The 27574-nt window shown below is 39.1% G+C and overlaps 1 protein-coding gene across 5 annotated transcripts in view; it reads left to right on the forward strand.

Moving 5' to 3' along the window:
* Positions 1–27574, forward strand: part of mcf2lb (mcf.2 cell line derived transforming sequence-like b) — a 39078-nt gene that overhangs the window by 6019 nt on the left and 5485 nt on the right. For 2 of the 5 annotated variants that reach the window (XM_022680477.2, XM_022680476.2), the window contains exons 2-23: positions 11818–11901; positions 13643–13757; positions 14337–14427; positions 15201–15320; positions 15525–15641; positions 16889–17038; positions 18428–18552; positions 19130–19244; positions 19358–19477; positions 20218–20409; positions 21189–21380; positions 21699–21855; positions 22397–22461; positions 22721–22800; positions 22893–22959; positions 23616–23731; positions 24417–24486; positions 24582–24674; positions 25285–25377; positions 25864–25989; positions 26185–26406; positions 27421–27513. In XM_022680477.2, the coding sequence (XP_022536198.2) occupies positions 11818–11901; positions 13643–13757; positions 14337–14427; positions 15201–15320; positions 15525–15641; positions 16889–17038; positions 18428–18552; positions 19130–19244; positions 19358–19477; positions 20218–20409; positions 21189–21380; positions 21699–21855; positions 22397–22461; positions 22721–22800; positions 22893–22959; positions 23616–23731; positions 24417–24486; positions 24582–24674; positions 25285–25377; positions 25864–25989; positions 26185–26406; positions 27421–27513 (2603 nt within the window). Of the gene's footprint in view, positions 1–2937; positions 3041–5793; positions 6002–11817; positions 11902–13642; positions 13758–14336; positions 14428–15200; positions 15321–15524; positions 15642–16888; positions 17039–18427; positions 18553–19129; positions 19245–19357; positions 19478–20217; positions 20410–21188; positions 21381–21698; positions 21856–22396; positions 22462–22720; positions 22801–22892; positions 22960–23615; positions 23732–24416; positions 24487–24581; positions 24675–25284; positions 25378–25863; positions 25990–26184; positions 26407–27420; positions 27514–27574 lie in introns of those variants that run through there. The other 3 variants (XM_022680475.2, XM_022680474.2, XM_022680478.2) reach the window with 3 other exon arrangements.

The raw sequence follows: 27574 nt of genomic DNA on the forward strand, positions 1-27574 counted from the left end.
AATGATGTATGGGCGGCACGGTGGCGCAGTGGGTAGCACTTCCGCCTCATAGACGGCCTGGGTTCGATTCCCGGCTGGGGCGTGTGGAGTTTGCACGTGCTCCCCGTGTCTGCATGGGTTTCCTTCGGGTTCTCCGGTTTCCTCCCACAGTCCGAAGACAGTTCAGGCTAATTGAAACTTGATTGAAATTGCCCCTTAGGTACGAGTGTGTGAGTGAATGTGTCTGTTTTTTCTGTCTGTGTCTGTCTGCCCTGCTATATGGATTGGCGGCCTGTCCAGGGTGTATCCTGCTTTCCGCCCGATGCTGGCAGGGATAGGCTCCAGCACCCCCGCGACCCTTAACGGATAAAGCGGTTGACGATGAGTAATGAGAATAATGTATGTTACTTAAAAAACAAAGAAAAATTCACATTTACTACATTAAATAGGTTTTACACAGTAAAGACACTAGCATTACTGCTACTATGAGCTGACTGATTGGAGAGCTGATGCTGAAGTTAATGGAGCAGGAATGTGTTTAAAAGGCTTGTAACTGGATTTTAAAAGCCTTAAAAGGCTGCTGTACGGAGACATTTGATATTGTTGATAGTGTTGAGGACATAAGTACATATTTCAGTATACAAATGATCAGACATTTATAAACTCCAAATAAACCTATTAATTTTGAACTCACTTCAAGTGGGTATTCTCCCCTCTAGAGATTTTCTGGTATGGCATTGCTAGTTTTTGTATCCATCCTCACTAGCTCTGTCTTACTTCAATCGATCCTAGAAATGTGTGTGACTGATGTAAAATGTCAGAATTTTCTGGATATTGTATATGACTTGTAAGGGAGTTGCTATCAATATGCATTAAAAAATGTGACTAATGTGAGATGTAAGATATCTATACGCTTGTCAGGAGCTGGCTAACAAGCTAGTTTACAAGTGTAGGGTAGCCAATGCTTTTGAATGCATGGCCAGATTTTCAGCCACCTTGACCATGAAAGACCAGCTTAGACTACATAAAATCCTGCTACTGGGCTGGACTGTTCAGCAGGGTAACCACAGTGGAATAAATGGTTGCATTACAATGGACCCGCAGAATGCACACACACATAATGAAACTGATGACATGTTCCCTGGATGGATGAAAGTCTTCAGGCGATCTCAGTGATTATTATTAGGTCCATTATAAACTGTAAAGCTGTTCATCACGCTGTGGTGGTGTGTAGAAGGAGCTGAAGTCATTTAGTGTAGCTTCTGTTGCGTTAGCCTCCGTGTTAACAAATCAAATTCTTATTTCTGTCTCTTCCTGCCTTGTTGTGCTTGTTTGGTTTGTCCAGAAGCAGAAGATCAGCAGTTTAGCTTATTTAGTTAACCCTTTACTGCAGATCCATTTTTTTTGCTCATTTTCATGCGATTTGCACTACTATGCCATACCTGTCAAGTTTTAGATTTAAAAATAAGGGATATTTTCCTCTGTACGCTTAAAGCCGTCCCACCAGCCCAACGAAGGTTCAGTATCCTTTACATTTTAAGACAGGTTTACAAAAAATCTAAAATAACCACAAGTGAACCACTTACACACTACAGTTAGATTATAAGAATCTGAAATGTTGTGGACATTCCTACATATGTCATTCTTTTAATACAGCCAAATTAAAAATCCTTTTCTTTAAAAAAAAAAAAATCGCTGTATATCCAGATCTGTTGTAACATCAGCAGCTCCAACTAGCTGCCTGAACTCACAGCGACGGGGGGCTTCCCCACACTGACCCTCCTTTGCAAGCTGATTGGCTGTTTCTCCTGAAAGGCGGGACTTTCTCCTTGAACCGGCTCCACGATTGGTTAAGAGACACAGAGCGGTCAGTGCCATGTCTCCTCAATAATATATATATTTTTATTTTAATATAATACGGGAAATTTACGGGAAAATACTAATACGGGAGGACGGCGGGAAAGAGGAGTAAAATACGGTAGTTTCCCGGCCAAAACGGGAGACTTGACAGGTATGTACTATGCTATCACAAAGGATATCTTAAGTTTTACTTAAAGCACAATGACCAGTCAGGGCTTAAACTGAAGTAGACACTTGGGACAAAACAGTAATTCCTTTTCAAGAGGGAATTTTCATTATTTAGGTTCTATTTGAGAACATTAAATGCAGAGGAAAATGTAAAAAAAAAAAAAAAAGCGCCTGTTATATTTGGAGTTTATAGTGTGTGTATGGATGTTGGTGATGAATAGCCAATCATTCTCTACATTTCCTGGTTTATTAGGGTCTTGTCAAACAAATTTGAAAACATTATATTGAAGTACTGATTAGTTACACTGCATTATATAAGGTGTCCACCAGGCGTCTCCAAAAGCTTCAAAACCTCTCCAGAGCGCCCCCAATATAATTCAGAGATAAATCTGTCTCTATAAAACAACATTTTAATATTTTTTTGTTTCTTTGTGATAAAATAAATTAATGTAAGCCCATCTCAGAGTAATATTAATATTTTTTTGATGAAATGACACATAAAATCACATGTTTGCGCGCTGTGTGCGCTATAGAGTTTGGCGTTTGGAGTGGTGTTTTTTTTTTGGTGACAGCGCAACACGTGGTGACGGTGCCCCTCCCCCAGCCATTAGGAGACCAATCAGGGCAAATTACGTATCAGTATTTTCGTCTAAGGGTGGACTATTGGTTGAAATGGGTGTCAATCACTTTTGTGACGCTGGAGAAAGGCTATGACCTGATTTGATTGGACAGCCCTGAACACCAGCGCGATCGAGCGCTCACACCATTGGATCAAAAGACGATCACTCAAGAAAAGTATTGGATTGTAGACCAATAAAAACCACAGAATCTAGAAGAAGACACCCTTAGCTTTGTATTCATGTACAACTTTACGTGAAAACATTCCGTTTTGTGGTCGCTAGGAGCTTAAGAATATGACGTTGCGGCTGCGCTGAAACTAAACGCATGTTTTTGAGGAGCAGTGAGCAGGCTATTACAGGACTTAATGGATATTTTATCTGCGGTTCAGTGCTGTATTGTGGATGCTGTGATAGTAAGTGAATTTTCTATAATATAATCTGATGTTATTTTATATAATAATAAGATTTTATAAGGCTATTTTGTTGGGGAGGCGTGTTCCTCATGTAAACAATGTGAAAAAACAGGCTGTTTTCAGTTGGAGATTTCTGGCGACTGGTTTCATGTAGATGGCTGCATGCAGGTAGTAGTACTAATGAATATGAGTCGGTTAGTTGGTCGGTGTGTTTAGAATATTTGACGCTTTTAAGCATTCTAATTTACATAGTCAGAACGGGCCCGCCGGCGGGCCCGCTAGAGGGCGCTTCTGCAGTAGCTTTGAAGCTAACATGCATGTTAATAATATTGCCTAATGTACTCATTTACCAACACTTTAAAATGAGCCTTAAAAGCCTGAATTGCTGTACCATCACCTTTTATTTCATGGTAAGTGTTTTAAATTAGATGAAAGCAACAAAAAACAAACCTTAACCAATTTTACATTATACTTTAAAAAACTATCAAACTGATTGTGTTAATTTAAATGAGCTTTTAGGAAATTTTAAGGCTATGATTAATCGGCTATGGTGGGAAACAGTATGCTTAATCAATGAAATAGATGCAGGTAGATACATGAGGAACATAAAGACAGTAAAGTCCTTATAAGCAAGTCAGTTCGCTTTGCAACTCATCCAGATACTTCCATTTCCATTCATGCAAAACCCGCCTTCCATATGTTTCAATGGGTGAAGACCATGTGAGAATGTATCTCAAGCAGAGGGTAGCATTGGCTGCAGCTCTTGGGAAGCACTTAGGGTTTAGGTGCCTTGCTTAAGGGCACTTCATTCATGTCCTGTTGGTTAAAGAGACAAAACCAATAACCTTGTGGTCACAAATCGGCCACTCTAACCTTCAGGTCATGACTGCAGCTAGAGCAAAGAGAAGCTCCCAAGTGGTGTAATATTCTAAGTGTAAATCTCAGAAGAACGTTGATTCCTGGTGATGGCACAGACATCCAAGCCTGGGAGTCCTGGAAAATGAAACTGACTGTCTTTCTGGAAAGGCCTTCCCCAGAACTCAGTCTGAGGCTAGCCCAAGAAAAGCATTTTGAGATGTTCTATAATGTTTCACACGTCTGACAGGAAGCAAATGCTGTCTTACACCTTTCCAGCTTGGAGACCTAGCTTTCTGAGCTGGTGTGTGGGATGTGGAGATGACTGGATTAGAGAGGAAAATAAATAAGAGACATTAAGTAGAAACTGATACTTTAGGTTTACTAGCTTCTGATCTATATGTTTTTCATGCTTTTGGACAACAATAGCAGACTGTTTTTGGCGGAAAGACTGCTTTTCTTAGAGGAAACTAAAGACGTCCACTTTACTGAGAGAGAGAGAGAGAGAGAGAGAGAGAGAGAGAGAGACAGAGAGACAGAGAGACAGAGAGAGAAAGAAAGACAGAGAGAGAAAGAAAGACAGAGAGAGGAAGTGTTGAGATACTTTATCTAAATACTGTCTGTTGGATAATTTGAATGAGCTCTAAATGTCCAGGTCTGAATTCAGCCTTTGTTATCAGGGATCAGCCCTATCAGATCAAACACACACACACACACACACACACACACACACACACTCCAAACAGATACCCATTCATTAATGAAAGCTGCATAAGAGAAGGAGTTTCTTACTGAGGGTGTACTGAGGTAGGGAGAGAGAATGGGAGATACTGTAAAATCAAGTAAAGTCAGGTAGAAAATTGAGGGGGGGGGGCTTGGTTAAGAGTGTTATAGAGAAAAGAGCAAGTAAGCTGAAGAGAGAAGGTTAAAAGTGAGGAAACTAGAGAGCTGTAGAATGAGAGAGAGAGAGAGAGAGAGAGAGAGAGATGGGGAGAGAGCTATAGCGAAAAGTGAGGAAACTAGAGAAAGATAGAAAAATTGGTTGTGAGTAAAGGCGTGAGAAAGAGAGAGTTGGTCAAGGGCACTGTAGTAAAAACAAGCAAATTTGAAAGGTTGAGCAAGCCAAGAAGACAGAGAGACCTATAGAGGAAAAGTGAGAAAACCATGGAGAGAGTCTGGTTCAGAGAGCAAGAGAAAGCTAAGTAGAGAATGAGATGGGAAGGAAGCTGTAGAAAAAAGTAAGAAAACTAGAGAGAGAGAGAGAGAGAGAGAGAGAGAGAGATAGGTAGGTCTGGGCTGAGAGAGCTAAAGAGCAAGAGAGAGAGAGAGAGAGAGAGAGAGAGCTTGGTTGAGAGGGCTTTAGAGAAACATTGAGGATAACAGAGAGAGAACTATAGAGAAAAGTGAGGAAACTACAGAGAGAGCTTGGTCAAGAGACCTATAGAGCAAGAGCAAGCTAAGCTGAGAGAGAGAGCTAGATGGAGAGCGAGCTGTAGAAATGAAAGAGGAAACTAGAGAGAGAGAGAGAGAGCTTGGTGGAGAGAACTATGGAAAAGAGCAAGCAAATGAGAGAAAGAGAGCTTGGCTGTGAGATTTCTTTCTAGGGAGAAAGAGAATGCAAGCAAAAAAGTGAGGGTTTGGTCGAGGGACATGTAAAGAAAACACACAAATTTGAAAGGGTGCAAGCCAGGTAGAAGGGAGAGGGGCGATTGGGAGAAGGAGAGAGAGAAAGCTTGGTTGAGGAAGCTATAGAGCAAGAGTAAGCTCGGATGGGGAGAGAGCTATAGAGAAACAATGAGGAAGCTAAAGAGAGAGAGAGTGAGAGAGAGGTAGAGAGCTGGGTTGAGAGAGCTGTAGAGCAAGAGAGACAAAGTACAAAGGGTGAGCAAGCTCAGTAGAGAGAGGGAGGGGGAGAGAGAGAGAGTATGGTGTCAGTGATCAGTGCACCTGTCTCAGGTAGTCAGTTCTCACACAGGTCAGATCAGTAGAGAGTGAGTGTGAGAGAGTGAGAGATGGATGGACAGAGCAGAGGAGGATCTGTTCGGATTCCGCTGACAGAAGCAGAGAAATACTCCCGCTTTACCCGCTGCTGCAAAACACTCCACCGTAAGTTATATTACACAGACTGCTGTGAGTGTTTGTGTGTGTGTGTGTGTGTGTGTGTGTGTGTGTGTAAGAGAGAATAAGTAGTGACTAATAATTAACAGCAGGATTCAGTTTCAGAATCCCAGTTTATTTTAGTGGTTGAGAGATATCAACTCAATTATCAAAATAAACATTAGGACAGCAACAAATACATAGCTATTTACTGTCTTAAACCAACAGTGAACATACCACAAGAGTTGTGAAAACATATGTGATACATTATCGATTCAGTGCTGTCATTGTGACCATCAGTTTAATAGGCCTTTAAGTGAAACCAGTGTGGATGCCTGTTGAGATATATATATTATACTAGCCAGTTACCAACTAATTCCCAATAGTTGTTGCATCTCCACACTATCATTGGCAAGAGGATGGCCAAAGGATGTGTGGATGGCAAATCTAGAATCATGTGTTACGTTGTGTGGGGCACATGTGTTCCTGTTAAATGACTTTTGTTTGATTGTGGGTAAGGTGTGGTCTAAAAAGGTTTGACGGCCACTGTTATACAAAATGCTTTTGATGATAAAATTGTTTTTCTTTGGCTACTATTTTTTTCTGAATGCATTTCTCCACTTTGAAGGGATTTACCTACATTTTAGCTCAATTCAGTGGCCTTTTACCACTGTAGAGCCAAAAGGTTTTGAGCATGGATTGTAACTGTTGTAACTGTCTTTTCCACATGGAAACAACAAGGTTTGCCACAGATTTCTTACATGATTTGGACCCTTAATATGTTATACCACCCAAAATATAATTGAATTCAGGTTCCAATCACGTTCATGGTAGAGATGGGACCGATCCGATACAATATCGGTATCGGGGCCGATATTGACATAATCCGACGAATCGGATATCGGTCGGGCGCTGCCGATCCACTTACCGATCCATATTCCAGTCCAAAGCTTGAGCTGAACAATAAATCCGCCATAACGTTAACACAAAACGCATCCCTGATCAGGATTCCAGTTTAACAGTTTACCCTGAACCCCCAGCAGCTTCAGTCTGCGGCTGACTGAGTAACTTTAGCTGTTTATCTACAAAAAAAGTCCATTATCTGGAGAGTTTTCACTTTGGAAACGCTGTACAGCAGAACGGTACATGTAAAGTCAGCGTCTGAGAGGTAAACAGATTAACACCAGCAGTCTGTTAGCCTAGCTAGCACTGAACTGAGAGCAGCTGCATTCCGGTGTTGTGAAGGTATGAACTACAGACTGGAGTAAACTATATTCATAATCCACATATCCTATTAAACCACAGCATCTACAAACACTAACCAGCACAAACACACCCATCTGTTATTAAAAACAGTCATTAATTTAGTTCGGAAATACAGTTAGCATTGCCACTTAGCCGTTAGCCATCTCCATTAAGATCTGCAGTCTGTTAGCCTAGCTAGCAAAATCATTCCGGCATTGTGAATGTAATAAATAACTATCTTAAGTGAACTACAGCCATAATCCACATCTAATATCAAACCACAGATCCTACCAACCCTAACCAGCACTAAGAAATCAATCTGTTATTAAAAAACAGTGGTTAATTTAGCTCGGAAATACAGTTAGCATCGCCAGTTAGCCGTTAGCTATTGCAGCTAATCCTCTACGCTACCTGTCAAAATAAAAGTCTCCTGCACAACCGTTGCAAAAAATGCCCTGAATTTAATATTTAACGTATTTAATATTTTACTTTTTTTATATTTAATAAAAATTCAAACAGTTTATTTGAAAGGAAACTATTGTGTAATTGCATATGAAGTGTGTCAAATAAATGACTTTTGAATGCATTTACATTAAATGCACCTGTGGATACTCTTAAAAGGGCTGTGTGGTCTGTTTCAGCCTCATTATTTAACCTTAATCATAGTACTATTAATAAACTAAAAGTATCGGTATTTGTATCGGTATCGGCAATCTTATATCAGTTTTATATCGGTATCGGATCAGAGCTGAAAAAAGTGTATCGTCCCATCACTAGTTCATGGCCACAGGTGTACACATTCAAGCACCTAGGCATGCAGTCTGCTTCTACAAACATTAGTGAAAGAATGGTTCACTCTCAGGAGCTCAGTGAATTCCAGTGTGGTACAGTGATAGTATGCAGCACCTGTGCAACCTGTGCAAGACCAATTGTGAAATTTCCTCACTACTAAATTTTCCACAGCCAACTGTCAGTGCTTTTAAAACTGTGAAAGAAAGCAACTTGCTCTGTCAATGCAAAATAACAGAGGCACGTCAGCGGATGCACAGAGTGCACAGAGAAACAGAGAGAACCCAGAGTGCACAGAGAAACCAACTTTACTACAGACCTCCAAACTTTATGTAGTCTTCAGATTAGATCAAGAACTAAGTAGCTGCATCTAAGTGGGTTTCTGTTAAATCCCCAACTTTGTCAGAATGGCTTATATTGGTTTATATCTGACGTCTTGCAAATTAAATCATAATGTCATATTGCGCTAAGGATGAAATCAGCAAATGGTGTATTGTCCACCAACCCTTTATATGGGACAACAAATCTGATATTTAAAAAAAAGAATAACACTATATTGTATAGCACTGGCTCTTTGGCACAGTCTCACACATTTCTATTTATTTTATACAAACCCGAACCTTTAAAAAAACGTTTGTGCTAGTAGCTTAATGGACAAATCCTTTTAAATTATTATTAATAGTTATTGCATTATGTACCAGTAAAACACTTAAATGTATTCCCTCTTTGCTGTAGCCTTCACACTTAATATTGGTACATTGCTGTGAGGAGAATTCAATTGAATTCTGCAATAAAGTTCATTAAATTTCACTACTGGTGTTAGATGATCAATTTTTAGAACAGAAATCAGAGTGTCTCATTCTGTTGGTCTTGGTTTTCCAATGGTGGTTTTGCAAGGTGTACAGAAGCGCATCTTTAGACTTTTGGACATACAGGTGTGTGTGTAAGAAAGCCACCACAGCTGTAATAGTAGCCACTTGAAGTTTCTGCCTCTGTCTGAGTGTGAGTGTGTGTAAGAGAGAGAGAGCGCGGGTGATACCCTGAGGGTCTGAACCTGACTCCTGAAGGCTAACAGTGTCCCTTTTACTCACGGCCGTCTGCTAACTCATCACTGATCCTGAGATCCTACTGAACACAATACAGCCACTGTGGAGTCAGTCCAGTTTAATACCATGTATAGTGTTAGTTGTGTGCAGTGCTTGTGTGTTTACGATGCTTTTTAGGGTGTATATGTGCATTTATACAGTAACTCCTCCACAAGCATGATTTAAACAATTACAGTATATTTAACATATGGAATTAACAATTACTTACATGAAATAATAAAATCTCTCTTTACATTGACTTACGTTTAATGTTAAGAAAATATTTTCTTTTTTCTTTAAATATTTTAGTTGCCTGTGTATTAAAATATTGTCAAATGACTAATAGAATAGAATATTAAACCATTTTACATGTCACTTATAATCATTACTGTTACTACACTGTAAAGGGGTGCAAGCGCAAATTAATTGAAATCAGCCATGAACCTATTTATATATACAGAACTTTGCAAAATTATTACTTACCTCTAAATGATAAAACATATCTGGGCAGTAAATGTTTAATTATGCCATAAAACGTTAATAGTAGAATAAATACAATTAATATTCATAGTTCTTAATCATGGTAGATCCAGGCACTAGGTAGGATTCCCTTGAGTTTTGATCTTTTCAAAGAAGTAATATTACAGCTTGAAACTCACTGCAGCGCTCCATTGAGGTTTAATAGGAGGAATAGCGGTGCTCTCATGTCTGTGCCGGAGCTCCTCTGAGCTCAAACCAGACTCTGTAAGTTTTCCGAGGCGGCCGCGACCAACGCTCGCGAGAACTGCGACCTGCTTTCCGACCTTTAGTTCTAACTGTTCTACAAGGACTACTGGTTCATTCTTTACAAACTAACATACAGACACTGTGGCAGAAGCTGGAAAGAGACTGAATATGTCTGTGAAAGCCAGAAAACGAGAAAGAGAAACTAATCCGCCTGAAACATTTATTACACTTTACAACTGTAGGGGGAGCCCACGAGCACAAAATCTCAATCCTACCTAGTGGAGCTTTAAGTTAATAATTCTTGAAGGTGGATGGTTTGGCATAGTGAATAACATCACTACCTGCTAGTGAGCTACCACATCATATGGGAGACAGTTCCTCATCTGGTGACCAATATGAGTCCTTGGGCAAGACTCCTAACACTACATTGACCCACCTCTGTAATAGGAATAACGTTGGATAACTCTTAAATATTAAAATCACTCTGGATAAGAGCGTCAATTACAAGCAATGAATGCAAATGAATGAATGCAATATATGCAAATGAATTGTCCTGTGGTCTAATTAAAAAACTTTAGTAGAACTTGTTAAGTATTAATTTTGAAGTTAAACATCTATCCGTTTCCTATTTGTCGTAATGGTACATGACAAGTAGGCTCAGGGATAGCGTTATGGCTTGGTCAGGTGGACTTCAGCAGAATTAATATTTACATACAATCACGTGCATACAATACACTCTGTGTGTGACCGTCCTGGGGTGAGGGTGGGGTGCTGGTTGGAGATAAAAGGAAGTGTGAGAGCACCTCTAGGCAAAACCCACTCCCATCTGTCCCACCTACAGAAATCCATTCACAGCCAGTAATGGATACAGAATCAGAAGGCTTATTCTGTCTTCTGATATAAAACAAGTATATCACTAAAGCATAAAAAATAGATGTTACTACTGGTATAAGAGGTACATAGCAAAATTATCCAGATAGAGTATATACTTACAGTACAGGCCAAAAGTTTGGACACACCTTCTCTTTTCCAATGCGTTTTCTTTATTTTCATGACTATTTACATTGTAGATTCTCACTGAAGGCATCAAAACTATGAATAAACACATGTGGAGTTTTATGTACTTAACAAAAAAAGTTTTTTTTTTTTATAGTCTAGTTTCTTAAAAATAGCCACCCTTTGCTCTGATTACTGCTTTGCACACTCTTGGCATCATTCTCTCAATGAGCTTCAAGAGGTGGTCACCTGAAATGGTTTTCCAACAGTCTTGAAGGAAGGAGTTCCCAGAGGTGTTTATTAGCACTTGTTGCCCCTTTGCCTTCTTCACTCTGTGCTCCAGCTCACCCCAAACCATCTGGATTGGGTTCAGGTCCGCTGACTGTGAAGGCCAGGTCTTTTTTTGTTTAGTACATAAAACTCCACATGTGTTCATTAATAGTTATAATGCCTTCAGTGAGAATCTACAATGTAAATGCACATTGTGTTGAATGAGAAGGTGTGTTCAAACTTTTGGCCTGTACTGTACATATACAAGCTTCACATAATAAATGTGGATTGATTTTATCTTAAATTGGTCTTGGTCTTTACTTAGTCTCATCTCTGATGTTATTGGATGTAGCACTTGCCAGTGGTGTGTTAATGCAAACATATATGATATAATAAACACATTTATAAATCATTTTAGACAGATTTTAGAATAAGGTTTCCCACCAAGAAAAGTAAGAAAAGTAATTCATATAGATCCTGATATTTTTACAACTCTGTTGTATGGATTTATATAACAATTACTGTCTGGAAACCTCTGATTTCCCACCTTTATGATAAGGCACAGTCTTTTATTGGTGAGTGTTTCTGATAAAGTGGCCACTGAGTGTAGCTGTATATAAATGCTGTGGGCTGAACTGCATTTCTCACCACTGTGAGTTCAGTATAAAAATCATATCTTACTTTGTGTGTGTGTGTGTGTGTGTGTGCGCACAGATGAAATTATGGAGAAGGAGACGAGTCCACTCTGTGCTGCGGACATCATTGCCGAGCTGAAGAGGAAGTTTGCCTTCCTGTCAGGTAACTTTACCTTATCTCATCTGAGCTGAGTTACAACCTCCACAGAACCATTTATACAAATCTGACTAGATGATAAGATCAACCGAGAGCTGCACCAACACCTCAGTTCACTTTCATATATACTGAATAAACAGTAGTTGTAAACAGTTTAGTAGTTACTGAATATTTAATTGTAGATACTGAATAATTTGTGGTAGACACTAAAAAATAATATAGTACCTACTGAGTAACGGGTAGTAAATGCAGGATATGTGAGCATAGAAATGAAATAATTCACATTTAGATACGGAATAATTCAAATTAAATACTTTGGTGGATGAAGAACATGTTAGAACATGTTAGAGAGGTCACTGAATAACCCATAGTACTTACTGAATAATTTACAGGAATAATGCATAGTAGATGCTGAATAATTCATAGTGGATGTTGAATCCTTTATAGTAGACACTGAATAATTTATAGTAGTTAATTAGAAATGTATAGGGGATACAGAAGCGTTATAGTAGAAACTGAATAATTCACGTCAGATGCTAAATAATTCATAACAGATGCTGAATAATTCACAGTGGATGCTGAATAATTCTTATTTAGCACTGAATAGTTCACATTAGATGATAAATAGCTTGCAGTAAATGCTGGGTAATTCATAGTGGATACTGAATAATTCACAACAGGTGCTAAAAGTTTTATATGTTCAGTGCTGAATAATTTACCTTAGATACTGAATAATTTATGACGGATACTGAATAATTCACATTGGATGTTATTAGATGAATACTTAATAATTAATAGTGGATAACGAATAACTTACATAAGATACTTAATAATTAATAGTGAATACTGAATAATTCATAGTAGATGCTGTGAAATGTGTAGTAGATACTGAATAATAAATAGTCTATACTGAATTAGTCAATGCTGAATAATTCATTATATATATTGAATATTTTACAATATGTGCTAAATAATTCATAGTTATTAAATAAATAAAGATGAATATTAAGTAACTATATTGCTGTTGAGTGTTTTTCAGAGAGAGAGAGAGAGAGAGAGAGAGAGAGAGAGAGAGAGAGAGATAAATGGAGCAGACCAATCTAAGCGTTTTCTAAACTGTCTCAGTCCTGTTGTCATGGAGACAGGAAGAACAGACATGACAACACACATTTATAGTTTGATCACGTGAAGCACTATTCCCCAGCTACTCTTTCCTCTCTCTGTCCCTCTTTCTCTCTATCTGTCCCTCTCTCTCTCTCCCTCTCTCCCTTGTGTCACTCTCTCTCATGTCTCTCATGCTCAGACACAGTATCTCCTGTATTCTGCTGTTGATCTTATAAATGGCTGCAGTGTAAGCAGGATCAGGAGCAGCAGTGTCTCTGGAGCGTGGCCCCCTGCAGTTCAGAATCAGACTGACAGTGGAGAAACCCTCTCCATCTCTGTGTCTGACACTTGCAGAATTGCTGCCCTCACTATCTCACTTAGAGACCTTCATAATTACACTGCCTTTTGTGTCTGAATTTAAAAGGAACTACACATCCTGTATGAGCATCTCACTGTCAGATATATGAGTGTTTAGCTGGGTTGTCATTCGCTATTACCATATTTTAGCCCAGTAAAATAGAAATCTTGACTACATTTCTGATCAGACCTGACTGAATGCTTTCTAGCCTCAGAATCCTGTCTGAGTAGGCACTATTTCTTACTTTTCAAACACATTTCAGCCTCTGTTTGTCCTGAACTGTAGGGGGCAGAGGTCAAGATGGCAGCCCAATCATTATTTTCCCAGAATTCACTTCATTTGGTGAGATTGGAGACCAGGAGTTCCACAATGTTCTGACCTACCTGACGAGTGTTCCCAGGTAAGCACATATACACACATACCTACATATATACCCACTTTACAATCTTGTCTCATGAGTAGTCAGTCAGCCTAATCCTGTCTGCTCTTTAAAGTTTTTTGACGAATGACGTTAATTATTTGTCACTATACTTTATTGGTAAAAGAAATGTAATAGTGACTCAATTACAGAGATGTGTGGTTATAAAGTTGAACTACTTCACTACATTACTAAAGTATTAAAATGATGTACCTGTATCAACTGGAGTATTCCTTTTTTTTCTCCTACTTCCACTTTTACTTCACTACATATTTTCCATGAGTTTGATTATAACTTTTACTCCGATAGATTTTTATGTGCTGCATATTTTTAGCAGCATATCCCCAGGTTTGGAAGGGCAAACTTTACTGGATTAAAATAATCTTGTAAAACAGACTCCCATTCTCAAATTAAGTTCCTAAAGTTACTTTAAACCTTGGACTTTTTGGAAGTTTCCTCCTTCATGACACTTTTCTGAGTACAGAAGTCCCTTTTACCAAATAATGCTGGTGTTAATTATTCATGTGTGTATATATTTAATGTTTTCTATGTTTTCTCCAGTTTGAGTGCATCAGGGGTGGGCTTTATATTGGTGATTGACAGGCGCCAGGACAGATGGGCCTGCATGAAGGGAACGTTACTCCGTATCTCGGTGAGTCTCTGACCATCACCAGTGAGAGTTGAGTACTGTATTATATTGTAAAGCGTTAATTGGTCATATTGGTGGTCTAGCTTGGTGATCGTGCTTGTAGACCAGCTAAACCATCAACTGAAACAAAATCATAACCTGTGTTGGTCAGGAGGCGAGCAGGTTAACCACCATAACCATCTTAAACAGTAATTAAAGGAGAATTCCAAGGAGTGTAGTAAAACAAGATAAAGTATACTAACCTTTGTTGAATAGCCCACTTCAGCTCTCCAGCAGCTCTCTAAGATCCAGTAATTTTATTCCGTTCTCTTTAATCCATCTCTTCGGTTTCTGCCAATGAGGTGTAAAGCTACTACTGAGCCTGAATAATGAGCCTCTTTATTATTTTTAACTACACCCAAAGTCAATTTCACACTGGAGTTCTCCTTTAAACAGTAATTAACTCTTGACAAGTTCAGCACAGCTGTTAACTGAAAGCCATTCCCGGTGACTCTACCTCATAAAGCTGACTGAGAAAATGCAAAGCTGTGAAAAGCTGTCATTTAAACTACTTTGAATAATCTAAAATATAAAACATATTCTGGTTTATATTTAACACTTTTGTGTACTAAATGATTCCATATGTTTTTTTCATAGATTGGATGACCTAAGAGTTGATTTAAAGTGCAAAAAGAATAAACATAATGAGAAACAACTGAATTTAAAATATGTCTGGTACTGTATGTCTTTATGGCAGTTTTAAGAGTGTGTGTGTGTGTGTGTCTGTGTGTGTATAGGGCCACTTTCCAGGGAACCTGCGACTGGTTCTGGTGCTGCGGCCCAGCACTCTCATCCAGCGCACTCTCTCAGACGTCCTCTTCAAACTCCACAGAGACGACTTCAAGATGAAGGTGCCGGTAAGTGTGTTTATATGTCTTCAGTCTCTACATTTTAAACAAATGAAAGATATTGCTTTTCCCACAATATTACATTTCACACTGCAGTTTGTGAATGGGACGAAGCTGCCTTTGATGTGCCTTTGATGTGCCATTGATGTGGTGTGTTTGTGTGTTTGTGTGTGTGTGTGTTTGTGTGTGTGTGTGTGTGTGTTTGTGCTCTAGGTCATCGTGTTGAGCTCAGTGGCTGAGCTGCACACTTATATAGAGAGGAGTCAGCTGACTCTGGAGCTGGGTGGCACTCAGCAATACTGCCATCAAACCTGGATCTCCCACCGCACAGTGAGAACCTACACACCTGTAACATATATATTAAAACACAGCATATTTACAACACAACCACAGCACAGATAAAACACAGTACCACATAGTACTGTAATACAACAGCAACACAAGACAATAACACAACACAAATACTACACAGTAACACAACACAGCTTTACCATGGTGTGACACATCAACATAACACAGACACAACACAGTCATGAAACACAGCAAGACAAACATAACACAGACATAAAACACAGCAACAAAAACATACCACAGGCATAACACAGTAACAAAACACAGCTATAATACTCAACACTCAACATATAAGACTCAACATATTAACAACACAGCAACACAGACACAGTACAAACACAACACTTAAACATGGTTATAATATCGTCACACGACACAGCTGCAAAAATATGTGACAAAGCAACACAAAAACCTTAACACAAAACAACTATTACAGATGTGCAACACAATAACCCAACACAGTGACACAATACAACTGTATTACACAATACAACTGTTATACAGCTATAACACATCCACAAAACACAGCTATCACAAAGATAATACAGTCGTAACACAGAGGAACACCACAGTGACACAACAAACCTATAGCACAGCCATAATATGACAGTATGGCACAACTGTAACACACACACAAAACAGGTATACAACACATCTTCTACACACTAACACAAAACAGGTATAACACAGTTATTTAAACAGCCACACACTACAGCTATATACAGCCATATACAGAACACATACACAACAGTAATACATAGCAACTACAGTTACACAACAGAGTGACACAGCCACAACACAGAGACAAGGCAACAAAGGTATAACACAGCCAAAACAAAGATAAATTATAACAACAACAAAACTGTTACACAAGACACAGCACAGCTAAAAAACAGTAACACAGCTACAATACAGAAACACAAGAGTAAGACAGGAACACAGCACAACCTAGCCACAATTCAACCGTAACACAACATCAAACAGGAACATAACATAGCCAAAACTGTAACACAGCACAGCTATAACAGAGGAACATCACGCTTACACTAAAACAGAGTAATTCACCATAATCTTTTGGAATTTTTCATTATGACAGTGAGGTATATACAGAAAGCTAGACTTACTGAAGGGACCAGTTTATTACAGATACAGATTTTGTGTTTTTACATGTAAACCTTGGTCATTGCTGATATTATTAATGCTATTTTGTGTGTGTATGTGTGTAGGACATAGAGGGCTTTGCTTTGCTGGTGAAGAGGATGGCACACAGGCTGCAGGCTTTTGGCAGGGAACTGGCGGAGACGGATCTGCCTAACTCCCCCCTAGCAACCAGCAATCTGCTCAACACACACTGCAGCAAGAGAGAGAGCATGAAGGTATGAACTCTAATAATAACAGTGTGGAGTCATTCAGCTTCAGGATTTACCACTTTCCATCACTTTTCATCATCGGAGATACTGCAGACCCTTCTGCACTCCTAACCTACAATTAAGGGTTATTTCAGACCATGGACAGTCGAATTTTACAGAACACCTGCAAGAAACCTATTAACATTAATTCAATCATTCAGTCTCTGATCAGTGAAAAACAGCTGCACCCAACATGTACAGTGTTTTTTCTTTTAATATATATTTTATTGAAGGAGTGAGAGAAGAGTACAAAACAATATTAAAACAGGAAGGTAGAGAAACAAGACAAATACAATGAATGAGAAAAGAAAGCGTTGACAATATCCAGTATAAAAGCAAAAAGATAGCAGATAAACCAAATGTACAAAACCAAATAAAGGGATCCAGCCCTAAATTTAGTATTTTTCCCCTTTTCCTTCTCCTTCTTTCCTTCTCCAAATCCAAACTTATTCTTCACTAACATTTACAGTGTTATGTTCATTGTCAAAGATTGATTAATCATTCGTTGAGCTTGTTGAGTGAAGACAAAGCACTGGGATAGATGATATGTAGTCCTTTTAAGTGTTTTTATTCTATAAATTTAGTATTCTATAAAAGGGACTCATTAACTCATTAACGTCACAGGCAGCTCAGTAAATAATAACTGGTTGGTCTAATTAGACACAAGGGCATAAAAAAACCTTCTTCTGTTAGCCTATAAAAATGCTCTTAGAGACTACTTTTGGGTGGTGTACACCTTGATGTAAGACTGGTAGACCATTGGTGGTTCTAGGGGCCAGGCCACAGGGGCATTGGACCCATCTAAAGTCTGATTGGCCCCCTGACATGCTCCTGTCCTATCATTCATCTGTCCTGTGCCCAAGAGTGATGATTAGATTATAGGTGGATGCAATTCCATGCCCACACACAAGTGGCAATAACAAACATTTAGTAAAAAAACATTTTAAAAATTAAATAAAATTCCTGCTTTTCCTAACATTTAAATTGGTCAAGAGCTAGTAAGAAGGCTAGTCTACTAATATAAGCGTTGTCTTGTTTTTTTCTTGATGACCAGTCGATCTTGAGTTGGATTTTTTTTAGCAGGGAATTTTGATTACAGATTTTTTTTTGTGTAAAATTTTGGTGCAACATACACTGGAGTATAATCATACTTGGCCCCTGTGTGAATGTTGTGGCCCCTTGATGGCTCCTTACTCAGAAAAGTCCTAGATCTGCCTCTGTGCTAGACATAACTCTACGACACGCTCAAATACATACAGAAAACAGCTTAATGATGGCTTTCATTATAAAGACTTTGTGTTTTTATCATGTTTTCATTGAAATAAAAAAATCTCAATTTGTGTCTCCATGTTCCAGGAGGAGATGGCAGGAGCTCTCAGTCAGGGGCGTAAGATCTTGGAGAATATTCGGGAGCCAGTGCGCAGGGATCCAGACAGCAGCTTGAACCCAGACCAGCTGGAGAACCTGGCTACTGTTCACAGGTCAGTACTATTACACAGTTTATTATCACTTCCATCTATTTGTGTCTCAAATATATCAATATTGCCAAGGTTCTCTCTGTGGTGTTTGGATGTGTAACTGGTATCACTAACATTGCTGACCTGGGACAATGCTAACAGTAATAGATTGTGACAGTGCTAAAAAAGATAACCTGTGATAGCCTGATACAATGCTAACGATGATAACCTGGTTCAATGCTAACACTGATAGCCTGGCACAGTGCTAACAATGATAACCTGATTCAGTGCTAACACTGATACCCTGTGAAAATGCGAACAATGGTAACCTGGTTCAGTGCTAACACTAATATCCTGGGACAATTCTAACACTGAAAGGCATGGAGAACATATAGTATTTTAAATGTATTGTCAAACTAGTTGTGGAAAGTCTTTAGCTAGGTTAAATGTTTAACTGGAACAATGTCATTCCCAGCTTCAACATCCATGTTGCAGGAAGAAAATGGAATGCTGCTTTAGACTTATAGTGTAAACTAAGACTACTCATTCAGCTTTGCTTCTATTTTCTTTCCTGCTCTTTCTCTCTTTCCTCGTCTCTTAGGTTATTGTCTCAGTTAAACGAGAGCTCGTCGGCATTTGATGATTTCTGGCTGCAGCATCAGAACAAACTGGAAATGTGTCTGAAACTGCGGCAATTTGAGCACAACTTTCAGCAGGTCTTACATACATACACACTCACAGTCATACACAAACAGGCTTAACTATCAAAACAAGAACTTAAGAAGAAGCTTACATGTGAAATATATGAAGTATTCTTTTTTGTTTACAGGTGTGGGAGGAGCTCGAGCAAGCAACGAATAGAGTGTCGGCTTCCTCGCATGTAGGAATGAGCCCCAATCACACAGAACATCTTCTCAGAGAGCTGACCAGCCAGGAAGAGAGAGCATGTGTAGGTCTTTTCCCACCACAAACACTTGCAATCACTACTGAGCCTTGGTGTGTTCTGACACTAGCACTATTTGGCCTGGTTAAAATGGACTGGTTCTGGTGCGGTTTGTTTAAGCAGGTGTGAAAACAGTAATCGCACTTGAGTGCCCACAAAAACAACCGCACCAAGACCCACGAGAGGAGGTGGTCTCAGATCAGCTCCAAAACATACTCCGGAGCTATTTGCTTGTAATAAGAATGTTGCGCCTCAAATGCACTCAGGTTTGAGCAAAACAGCTGTACAGGTGCAGTTTAACCTGATATATTAACCAGATTATTACCGTAGCTATGAACACTGTCTCCATGCTCCACACTCCATGCTAAACAGTTTTCTCACTGAACATGATATATGCAGTTTGTGTCATCTTAGCGTGATGAGCAATAAGAGATTGTACCTAGTTATCTTTTAGCCTGCTTTTCCATTTTCTTAAGTTGTACTACTGTTCTCCAGTATCAACAACAAGTTCTTTTGAAATTCTTGCTTTCTTTTGCTGTTTCAAATTGTCTTTTACTAGGAAAAGTGGACAGGGTAAGTCTAGGCATAAACATAAATGAGGACTACTACTAGTTTTGGAAGTTTGGAATTAGCCTATTTTACTACTTCGGTTCTGCTTTCTTTATAAAGGATTAACCACACTTTAAAGTTCATGGTTTGTCACTTCCATTAACTGAAGTCTCTCCCATCTTCATTTTCTCCTGTAGGATCTTCTGGACAGGTCGAGGGCTCTGGTTGCTGAGGGTGAAGGTCTGATTGACAGCTGTGAGTTTGCTGACGATGGTGTGAGGGTGAAATGTGGTGAGCTTCAGAGAGCAGGAGAGAAACTCCCACAGCAGCTCCAGAACAAGAGAGCTCTACTGATGCAGGCCATGGAGCTCCACCAGAGACTGCAGAGTGTGAGTAGGCACACCACACACACTCAGACGGGAACTGGAAGAATGAGGGCGAATATATGAACCTGTAAACCCCATGGCAACCACCTATAAACACAATAGCAACCAGCTAGCAACACCATAGCAAACACTGTAGATACCATAACAAACAACTAGAAACACTTTATATATAAAACACTCTGTTACCATAGCAGCTGCATAGAAACATTGTAGCAACCACCTTGCAACACCATAGCAACCTGGAATACCACAGCAATCAGCTAGCAACTCTTAAGCAACCACTTAGCAGCACTATAGCAAACACTGTAGACACAAAGTCAATCCCCTAGCAAAACATATCATTGCAACACCTTATCTACCATCTAGCAAACCATAGCAACTACCTTGCAACACCGTAACAACCAACAAGAAATCACTTAGCAACACTCTAACAACCCACTACCAACCAGTGTTAATTTCGTTAACGAAAAACTATAACAACCTATTTTTCATGACGAAAACGAGACAAAAAAGAAATAAAAAATTGTATTTGAAAACGAAAACTATGACGAAATTTATTACACTTTTCATCAAATAATAAAAACAAAACACAAATGTGGGCAAAATGGGGGAATTAAGCCCCCACTTTCCCCCCCCTTTTCCTGGTGGGGATGATGAATTCGGCACAACACCACACCCACCACGCTGCGCATTTGTTCTGCATTTTCTTTAGAATATGCATTTTACCAGTTCTTAATGTTAATTATTCTGTATTTTCATCTCTGTCCTTCTTTCTCTCTCAGGTGTCTAAATGGTGTGAGGATGGAATTTACATGCTGGCCTCTCAGCCACTTGACAGATGTCAGTCACAGGAGGGGGCGGAGTCTGCACTGCAGGAGCTGGAGGGGTTTCTAGAGACGGCCAGTGAGAGGCAGGAGTGGGACATGGATGCGGTTTGGACAGAGTATGAGAGTGTGTTGAACGAAGAGCTGAAGGTGAGGAACCTTTACAAAGCAAAGCCATATACAGTACACACAAACACACACACACACACACACACACACACACACATGGGACGGTCTGAATTTGATGCCAACAACTACCAAACCTGCCTTGTGTCAACAGTCCATGCTGGTGAAGATTATCTAATGGTTATAATGGTGTGGGGAGTTTTTTCTTCACATGCTTTGAGTAATGGATAACGGATACTTCAGACATGATGATGCACCATAACACAAATGTAAGCATGATAATAAGTTCAGTGAATCTGAATCGCACTGTTTGATGTGTTGTGTCTGAATGGTGTGCTGTAGGAACAGGTAAAGCGAGTGTTTGAGAAGAGGACTCTGCTGCTGGAGATGTTTGAGAAGAGGAGAGTCAGTCTGACGAAGCTTGCAGCCAAACAGACACGCCCAGTCCAACCTGTGGCCCCCACACCAGAGGCCATCAAATCACCTCCCTCCTCCCCAGGTCTGTGTCTGTCCATCCATCACTTTCTCTGCTACCGTTTAACTGACTGTCTGTCTATCTATCTATTCATCTGTCTGTCTATTTATCCACCCAAATGTCTGTCTGCCTATCTGCCTAGTCTCGTCTCTCTATCCATTTATCCATCCGTCTGAATGTCTGTATGTGTATTGGTAGATAGCTATCTGTTTGTCTGTCTATCCATCCATCCATCTACCCATCAAACTGTCTGTCTATCTGCCTATTCAGCTATTTGTTCATATCTGTCAGTCCCATTTTTCTATCCATTTATCCACACATCCGTCTGTCTGTCTGTCTATGTATATAGGTAGCTGGCTATCTGTCCATCTGTTTATATATCCACCCAACTGTGTCTGTCTGTCTATCTGTCTATCCCTCCATCCATCTATTTGTCTTTCAATCTAAACAGGTATCAAGCTGTATATCTACGCTCTTTAAGGAGCAGACAGTAGCTTTGTTTCTTCACAAATAACTTTCTTGATTTTCTTATTTCTGTCTCACTCTCTTTCTCTTCGTCTCCCAGCTCTTAGAGTTCGTGAAAAGAGCTGCGCTACTAAAGATGCAGAGAGAAACAGCACCCATGATGAAGTAAGACTTTATTTTTTTTATTTAAGCCAGAGTAAAGCCCTTTTTCTTTTCTTTACTTTCTATTAAACTAAATTTGATGGAATCAAATGCACCAGCATACATGACTAAAATTACATACAGATCTCAGTGTGGGACATAAATCAGACATGGCTGGAAGGCCCCCTGCAGCACATATACAGGCTGGCTGAGAACCGGGGTAAACCTTATATGAAGTATTGTAGGTTTAACAGTGTTACACACTGTGTGTGTGTGTGTGTAGGAGTCCTCTGAACAGAACGGAGGTAACAGCCGTACAGCCTCTGTGTCCGATGAAGAGGAAAACCTGACCGTCCTTCGCAGGTGAGTCAAGGATCAAGAAATATATGTAACTAGAGTTATATTTTAACTGAATTAAAACCATATTTGCTGAGTTGTTGTCTGTGTGATTTCAGGCATGTAATGAATGAGCTGCTGGAAACAGAAAGAGCGTATGTGGAGGAGCTGCTCTGCGTATTACAGGTACAAAAGCCCTCATTCCTCATACTTATTTCAATTAAACTGTTCAGACTCAAATCTGATTTTCCCATCAAATCTCATATTTATTTTGGGCTGGTTACACTGTCTCTTTAGTATAATTTATATCTGGCATTTATGTGAACGGTTCATACTGTGAAGTTTTGGTTTCATCCTTGAATCAAAGGAGCTATACAGCATTCCAGCTTTCTATAAAAAGAGCATGTTATTTAGCCATGGATACTGCTTTGTTTTGCATCCTTAACTTTTTTTTATTTTTCTAGTTTCCTTTTCCATGTTCAACCATTTCATTAGAAACAATTACCACTTCTAATATTATTAAAATAAAGACATCCCAAATATGTATGAGGTCTGTTACCTCTTTATCAAACTACTGAAACCCTCACTCACTGCTTTCGTCCATTTTTTCTGTCTAATCACATCAATTTTACCATTTAGAGTCTTTTTCCGTTCTCATTAATGCAAAAATCGGTCCAGCAGAAGCTTATGTTTAAAGACCAAATGACTGATTAAGCCAACGTTATTGGGTGTGTTGCTAATTGTTTAGAATAAATGCTTGTAGCCACACTGGACCATTGGGAACAGATTTGACATTTCTGCTCTAAAGGATAAAATTTATCTTGTGTTATTATGTGTTACAGGGTTATGCCGCCGAGATGGAAAACCCAGCCATGGCTCCTCTCATCCCTAACGTCCTGCAAAACAAGAAGGATGTTCTGTTTGGTAACATGCAGGAGATCTACCACTTTCACAAAACGTGAGCGCCACCTGCTGGAGTAGAGGTTTTATTTTACACCCCACCAAGATAGTTACTGGAACACTGCCTCTCCCATGATACATGACTAAGTGGTTCGGTTTTAGTGTAGATGGGAACCTTTGGAAAACTTTTTGAAAATGTGATATTACAGGATAAAGGTAACATTTTAAAATTAGTATTATTATTTCTATGACATAAGATATCAAAGCAATTAATTTAAAGTATCTCACCAAAGTGAATACACCACTCAGAGAGTTCTTTGCCATGAAGTGCCATGTTGAATATCCAGTGCCCAGTATGAGAGAAACTTTTACCCAAAACACCAAATGTAACTGCCCTGCTGTCCAGTGTGAGGAAAAATGGCTAATTGGACTAATTGTGGTGTATTCACTTTTGTTGTCTGTGGTTTCGACATTAATGGTTACTAGTATTGCGTCCCCTGACTTTTGCCATGTTCACAGGGACAGTTCACAAAACATGATGTATTATTCTCCAGGTCTCAGGCACATTGAGGCAGTGTTGTGCTATATCATGGTAGTCCATTATCATAAGCAACAGCTTTATCTTCAGTTCTGCTTTCAGGATTTTCTATGGTCCACCACTCTAAAATAAACCAGGGAGTATAAGGGTGTTTTCATTTAAAATACAGCACAACCCACCATCTGGACTTCTCTCTCTGTTTTAGGACATTTCTGAGAGAGCTGGAGACGTACACTGACTGTCCGGAGCTTGTGGGACGCTGTTTTCTGGAGAGGGTGAGTTTGGTGCAGATGGAGTAAAGCTGATAACAGGCTGGGTGGTGCATTAGCAGTTTGGTAATACAGCTTTGCTGCTTATCTGTGTTTGTTAGATGGGAGATCTGCAGATTTATGAGAAATACTGCCACAATAAACCTCGATCTGAGAGCCTCTGGAGACAGTGCTCAGACTGTGCATTCTTCCAGGTAAAACACACCTACACACACAGTAGCTCAGCATTTTTGAAAAAAAAAAATGTTTTTTTATTTAATTTGTAAAGCATGTTTTATACATGACTGTAGATTTAAGCATTTAACTGGCAGAACACAACTTAAAGAAGCTGAAAATGAAGACAAATGAACAAAAATACCAAATGAATGAATTGAGTTACATATAGACACCCAAGGACACTTTACAGTCCAGTTTTACACATAGTCAATTACATTCAGCACTCATCCACACATGCTGGTGAAAAGCGGCAGCCAATCACGCACAGCATACTCTTAACCGGAAACATCTGTCCACCTGGAGGACTGCATTGGACAGGGAGGCATGGAAACACCACCCAGATATAGGGACCCAAGGCCCCAGTGCTGGGAGGCAAACGTGCTAACCACTGAGTCACCATGCTGCTCAGGAAAGTTTAGTCATAAAAGGACATGACAATATAATAATAAAACAATTTAATAACTTATAAAAGTAGCAATAAAAGTAAGTCAAATCATAAAAAAAATATTTTCATAATCATATAGAGCTCTAAAATTAAAATGGAAATAAGTAAAGATAAAATACTGACCGTAATTTGTGTGTGTACAGGAATGTCAGAAGAAACTGGAACACAAACTGGGTTTGGACTCTTACCTCCTAAAGCCGGTTCAGAGAATTACTAAATACCAGCTCTTGCTGAAGGTACTGTAATATGTGTATGTGTGTTTGTGTGTGAGAGACTATTTCTTATTATTAAAGGATTAATACTGACTCTTTAGATGTTGTTCTGGGTTCTTTTTTGACCTCCTGGGTGAGCTGCCCATGCCCTTTTGGGGTAATTTTGGTAGGCTGGTCACTCCTGGGAAGGTGCACCAGTGTTCCATGTTATTTCTTTGAAAATAACTGTGGTTCACTGTGATCCACTGGAGTCCTAAAGCCTTAGAAAGGCTACTAGGTTACTTTGTAACCTTTTTCAGGCTTATAGATGTATTGCATTATGTGCTGCATTTTGAGATCTTTTATCCTGCTTCATGTTGTCAGACAGACTTTTTGTTAGTGATTTTATGATTCTACAGGTCTGGCAGTAATCAGTCCTGGCTGTTGTCATTGGTGAGATTGAACTCATCTTCCAAAAAATGTTTAAAAGTTTTAAAGCTAATTCTGTATATGTGTATGTGTGTGTTACAGGAGATGATTAAGTACAGCAAAACCTGTGAGGGTTTGGTGGAGCTGCAGGCGGCTCTATCCTCCTTGTTGGGAATTCTGAAGGCTGTAAACGACTCAATGCACCTCATCGCCATCACAGGATACGAGGTGACCGCATACAAAAATTACTTCTATTTCTTAGACCGTTAAATGTTATTGTTATTGTTTGACGCATGATAATAAATAATCTCTTAATGAGGTTTATTATTATTTAAAATCTTGGTTCCTGTCACTGAATATAATAGAATACACCACAGATACAGATATCTCCTCCCAGACTCACAGACCTTTACCCCTTGACAGGGTAACCTGGGTGTCCTCGGCCGGCTGCTGATGCAGGGCTCGTTCAGCGTGTGGGCGGAGCATAAGCGTGGTCATGTGAAGATGATGGAGCTGGCACGCTTTAAACCCATGCAGAGGCACCTGTTCCTCCACGAGAGAGCGCTGCTCTTCTGCAAGCGACGTGAGGAGAGCGGCGAGGGCTACGAGAAGGCCCCCTCCTACAGCTTCAAGCAGGAGCTCAGCGTAAGTGTGTGTGCATGGGTGAACAATCGTTTCAGAACAGATTCAGATCCCTTTCCCCAGTTAAAGCTTTAATGTAGATATTTAAATCTAAAACGCCATACTTATTTATAAACATGATACAGGCCTTAGGGACCTGTCAGATTCATCATCTAATGCTGAGAAATGCCAACACCCCCTTTTATCAGTTGTGGCAGTGCCCCCCCTAGTGGACTGTGAGTGAATTGCAAGCAATGTTGGCGCAAAATTCAAAGAATTTTCAGTTCAAAGAAATATTGCTTTATTTATGTATTGTGCAAGGTATGATTTAAATGCAGCTTTGCATTAATTATTTGGTACATTCAGATAATTGCAAAGGTTTCCTTGCTTAAATTTCAGTTTAAGGTTTAAGTATTAGTATTACTAGTAAAATTAATATAACACATAAATACGTTTAGATAATTATTTTAATGAAACAAATAATATAAAAAATATATATATAATTATTTTGTACGTTCAGATACAAAATACAGATAAACGTTTACATTTCAGTTTTTAATGACACAAATAATATAAAAATATATTGTTTTGATTTTATTTTTAAAAACAAAATCAAATAAACCTTTGCAGTTATAAGAGCAGGATATGAGTTTTGCAGTTATTGATCAGCAGAGTGTTGAACACTTTTCTGCTCTTTGCTCTGTAACTTTATTGTAGCTTTTGTAAATATAGTGCTTCACTGAAATCAGTATATATTTATAAGATAAAAACTTGTCAAAGCCAATATATTTTGCAAACATAAAAGATAAAAAACAACAATTCTGTTGTTAAAGATTTTGTTTTGTTTTGTTGAAATTGAATAGAAAAGAAGTCTTGTTATAAATAAATAGAAACATCAAATTGTCTTAAATTGTGTTTCCAAACTTGATTTAAACAGCTCTATACATTTTCTGTTATGGCAAAAGTGTCCATATAGTTTTTGAAGGCCTTAAAGAAGACCTTCAGTTGAAACTCTGTTCTTTATTCTCTCTCTTTTAGATGAGTGCCATTGGAATCACAGAGCATGCCAAGGGAGATAATAAGAAGTTTGAAATCTGGTCCAGCTCCAGGGACGAGGTTTACACTGTGCAGGTGTGTATGTGTGAGTGTGACTTCTGCTGGATGTGATCATACCAACCTGAGTTTGGCAGTA

Source organism: Astyanax mexicanus, chromosome 11 (genome assembly GCF_023375975.1).
Source record: "Astyanax mexicanus isolate ESR-SI-001 chromosome 11, AstMex3_surface, whole genome shotgun sequence".
In the NCBI taxonomy this organism is placed as follows: Eukaryota; Metazoa; Chordata; class Actinopteri; order Characiformes; family Acestrorhamphidae; genus Astyanax; species Astyanax mexicanus.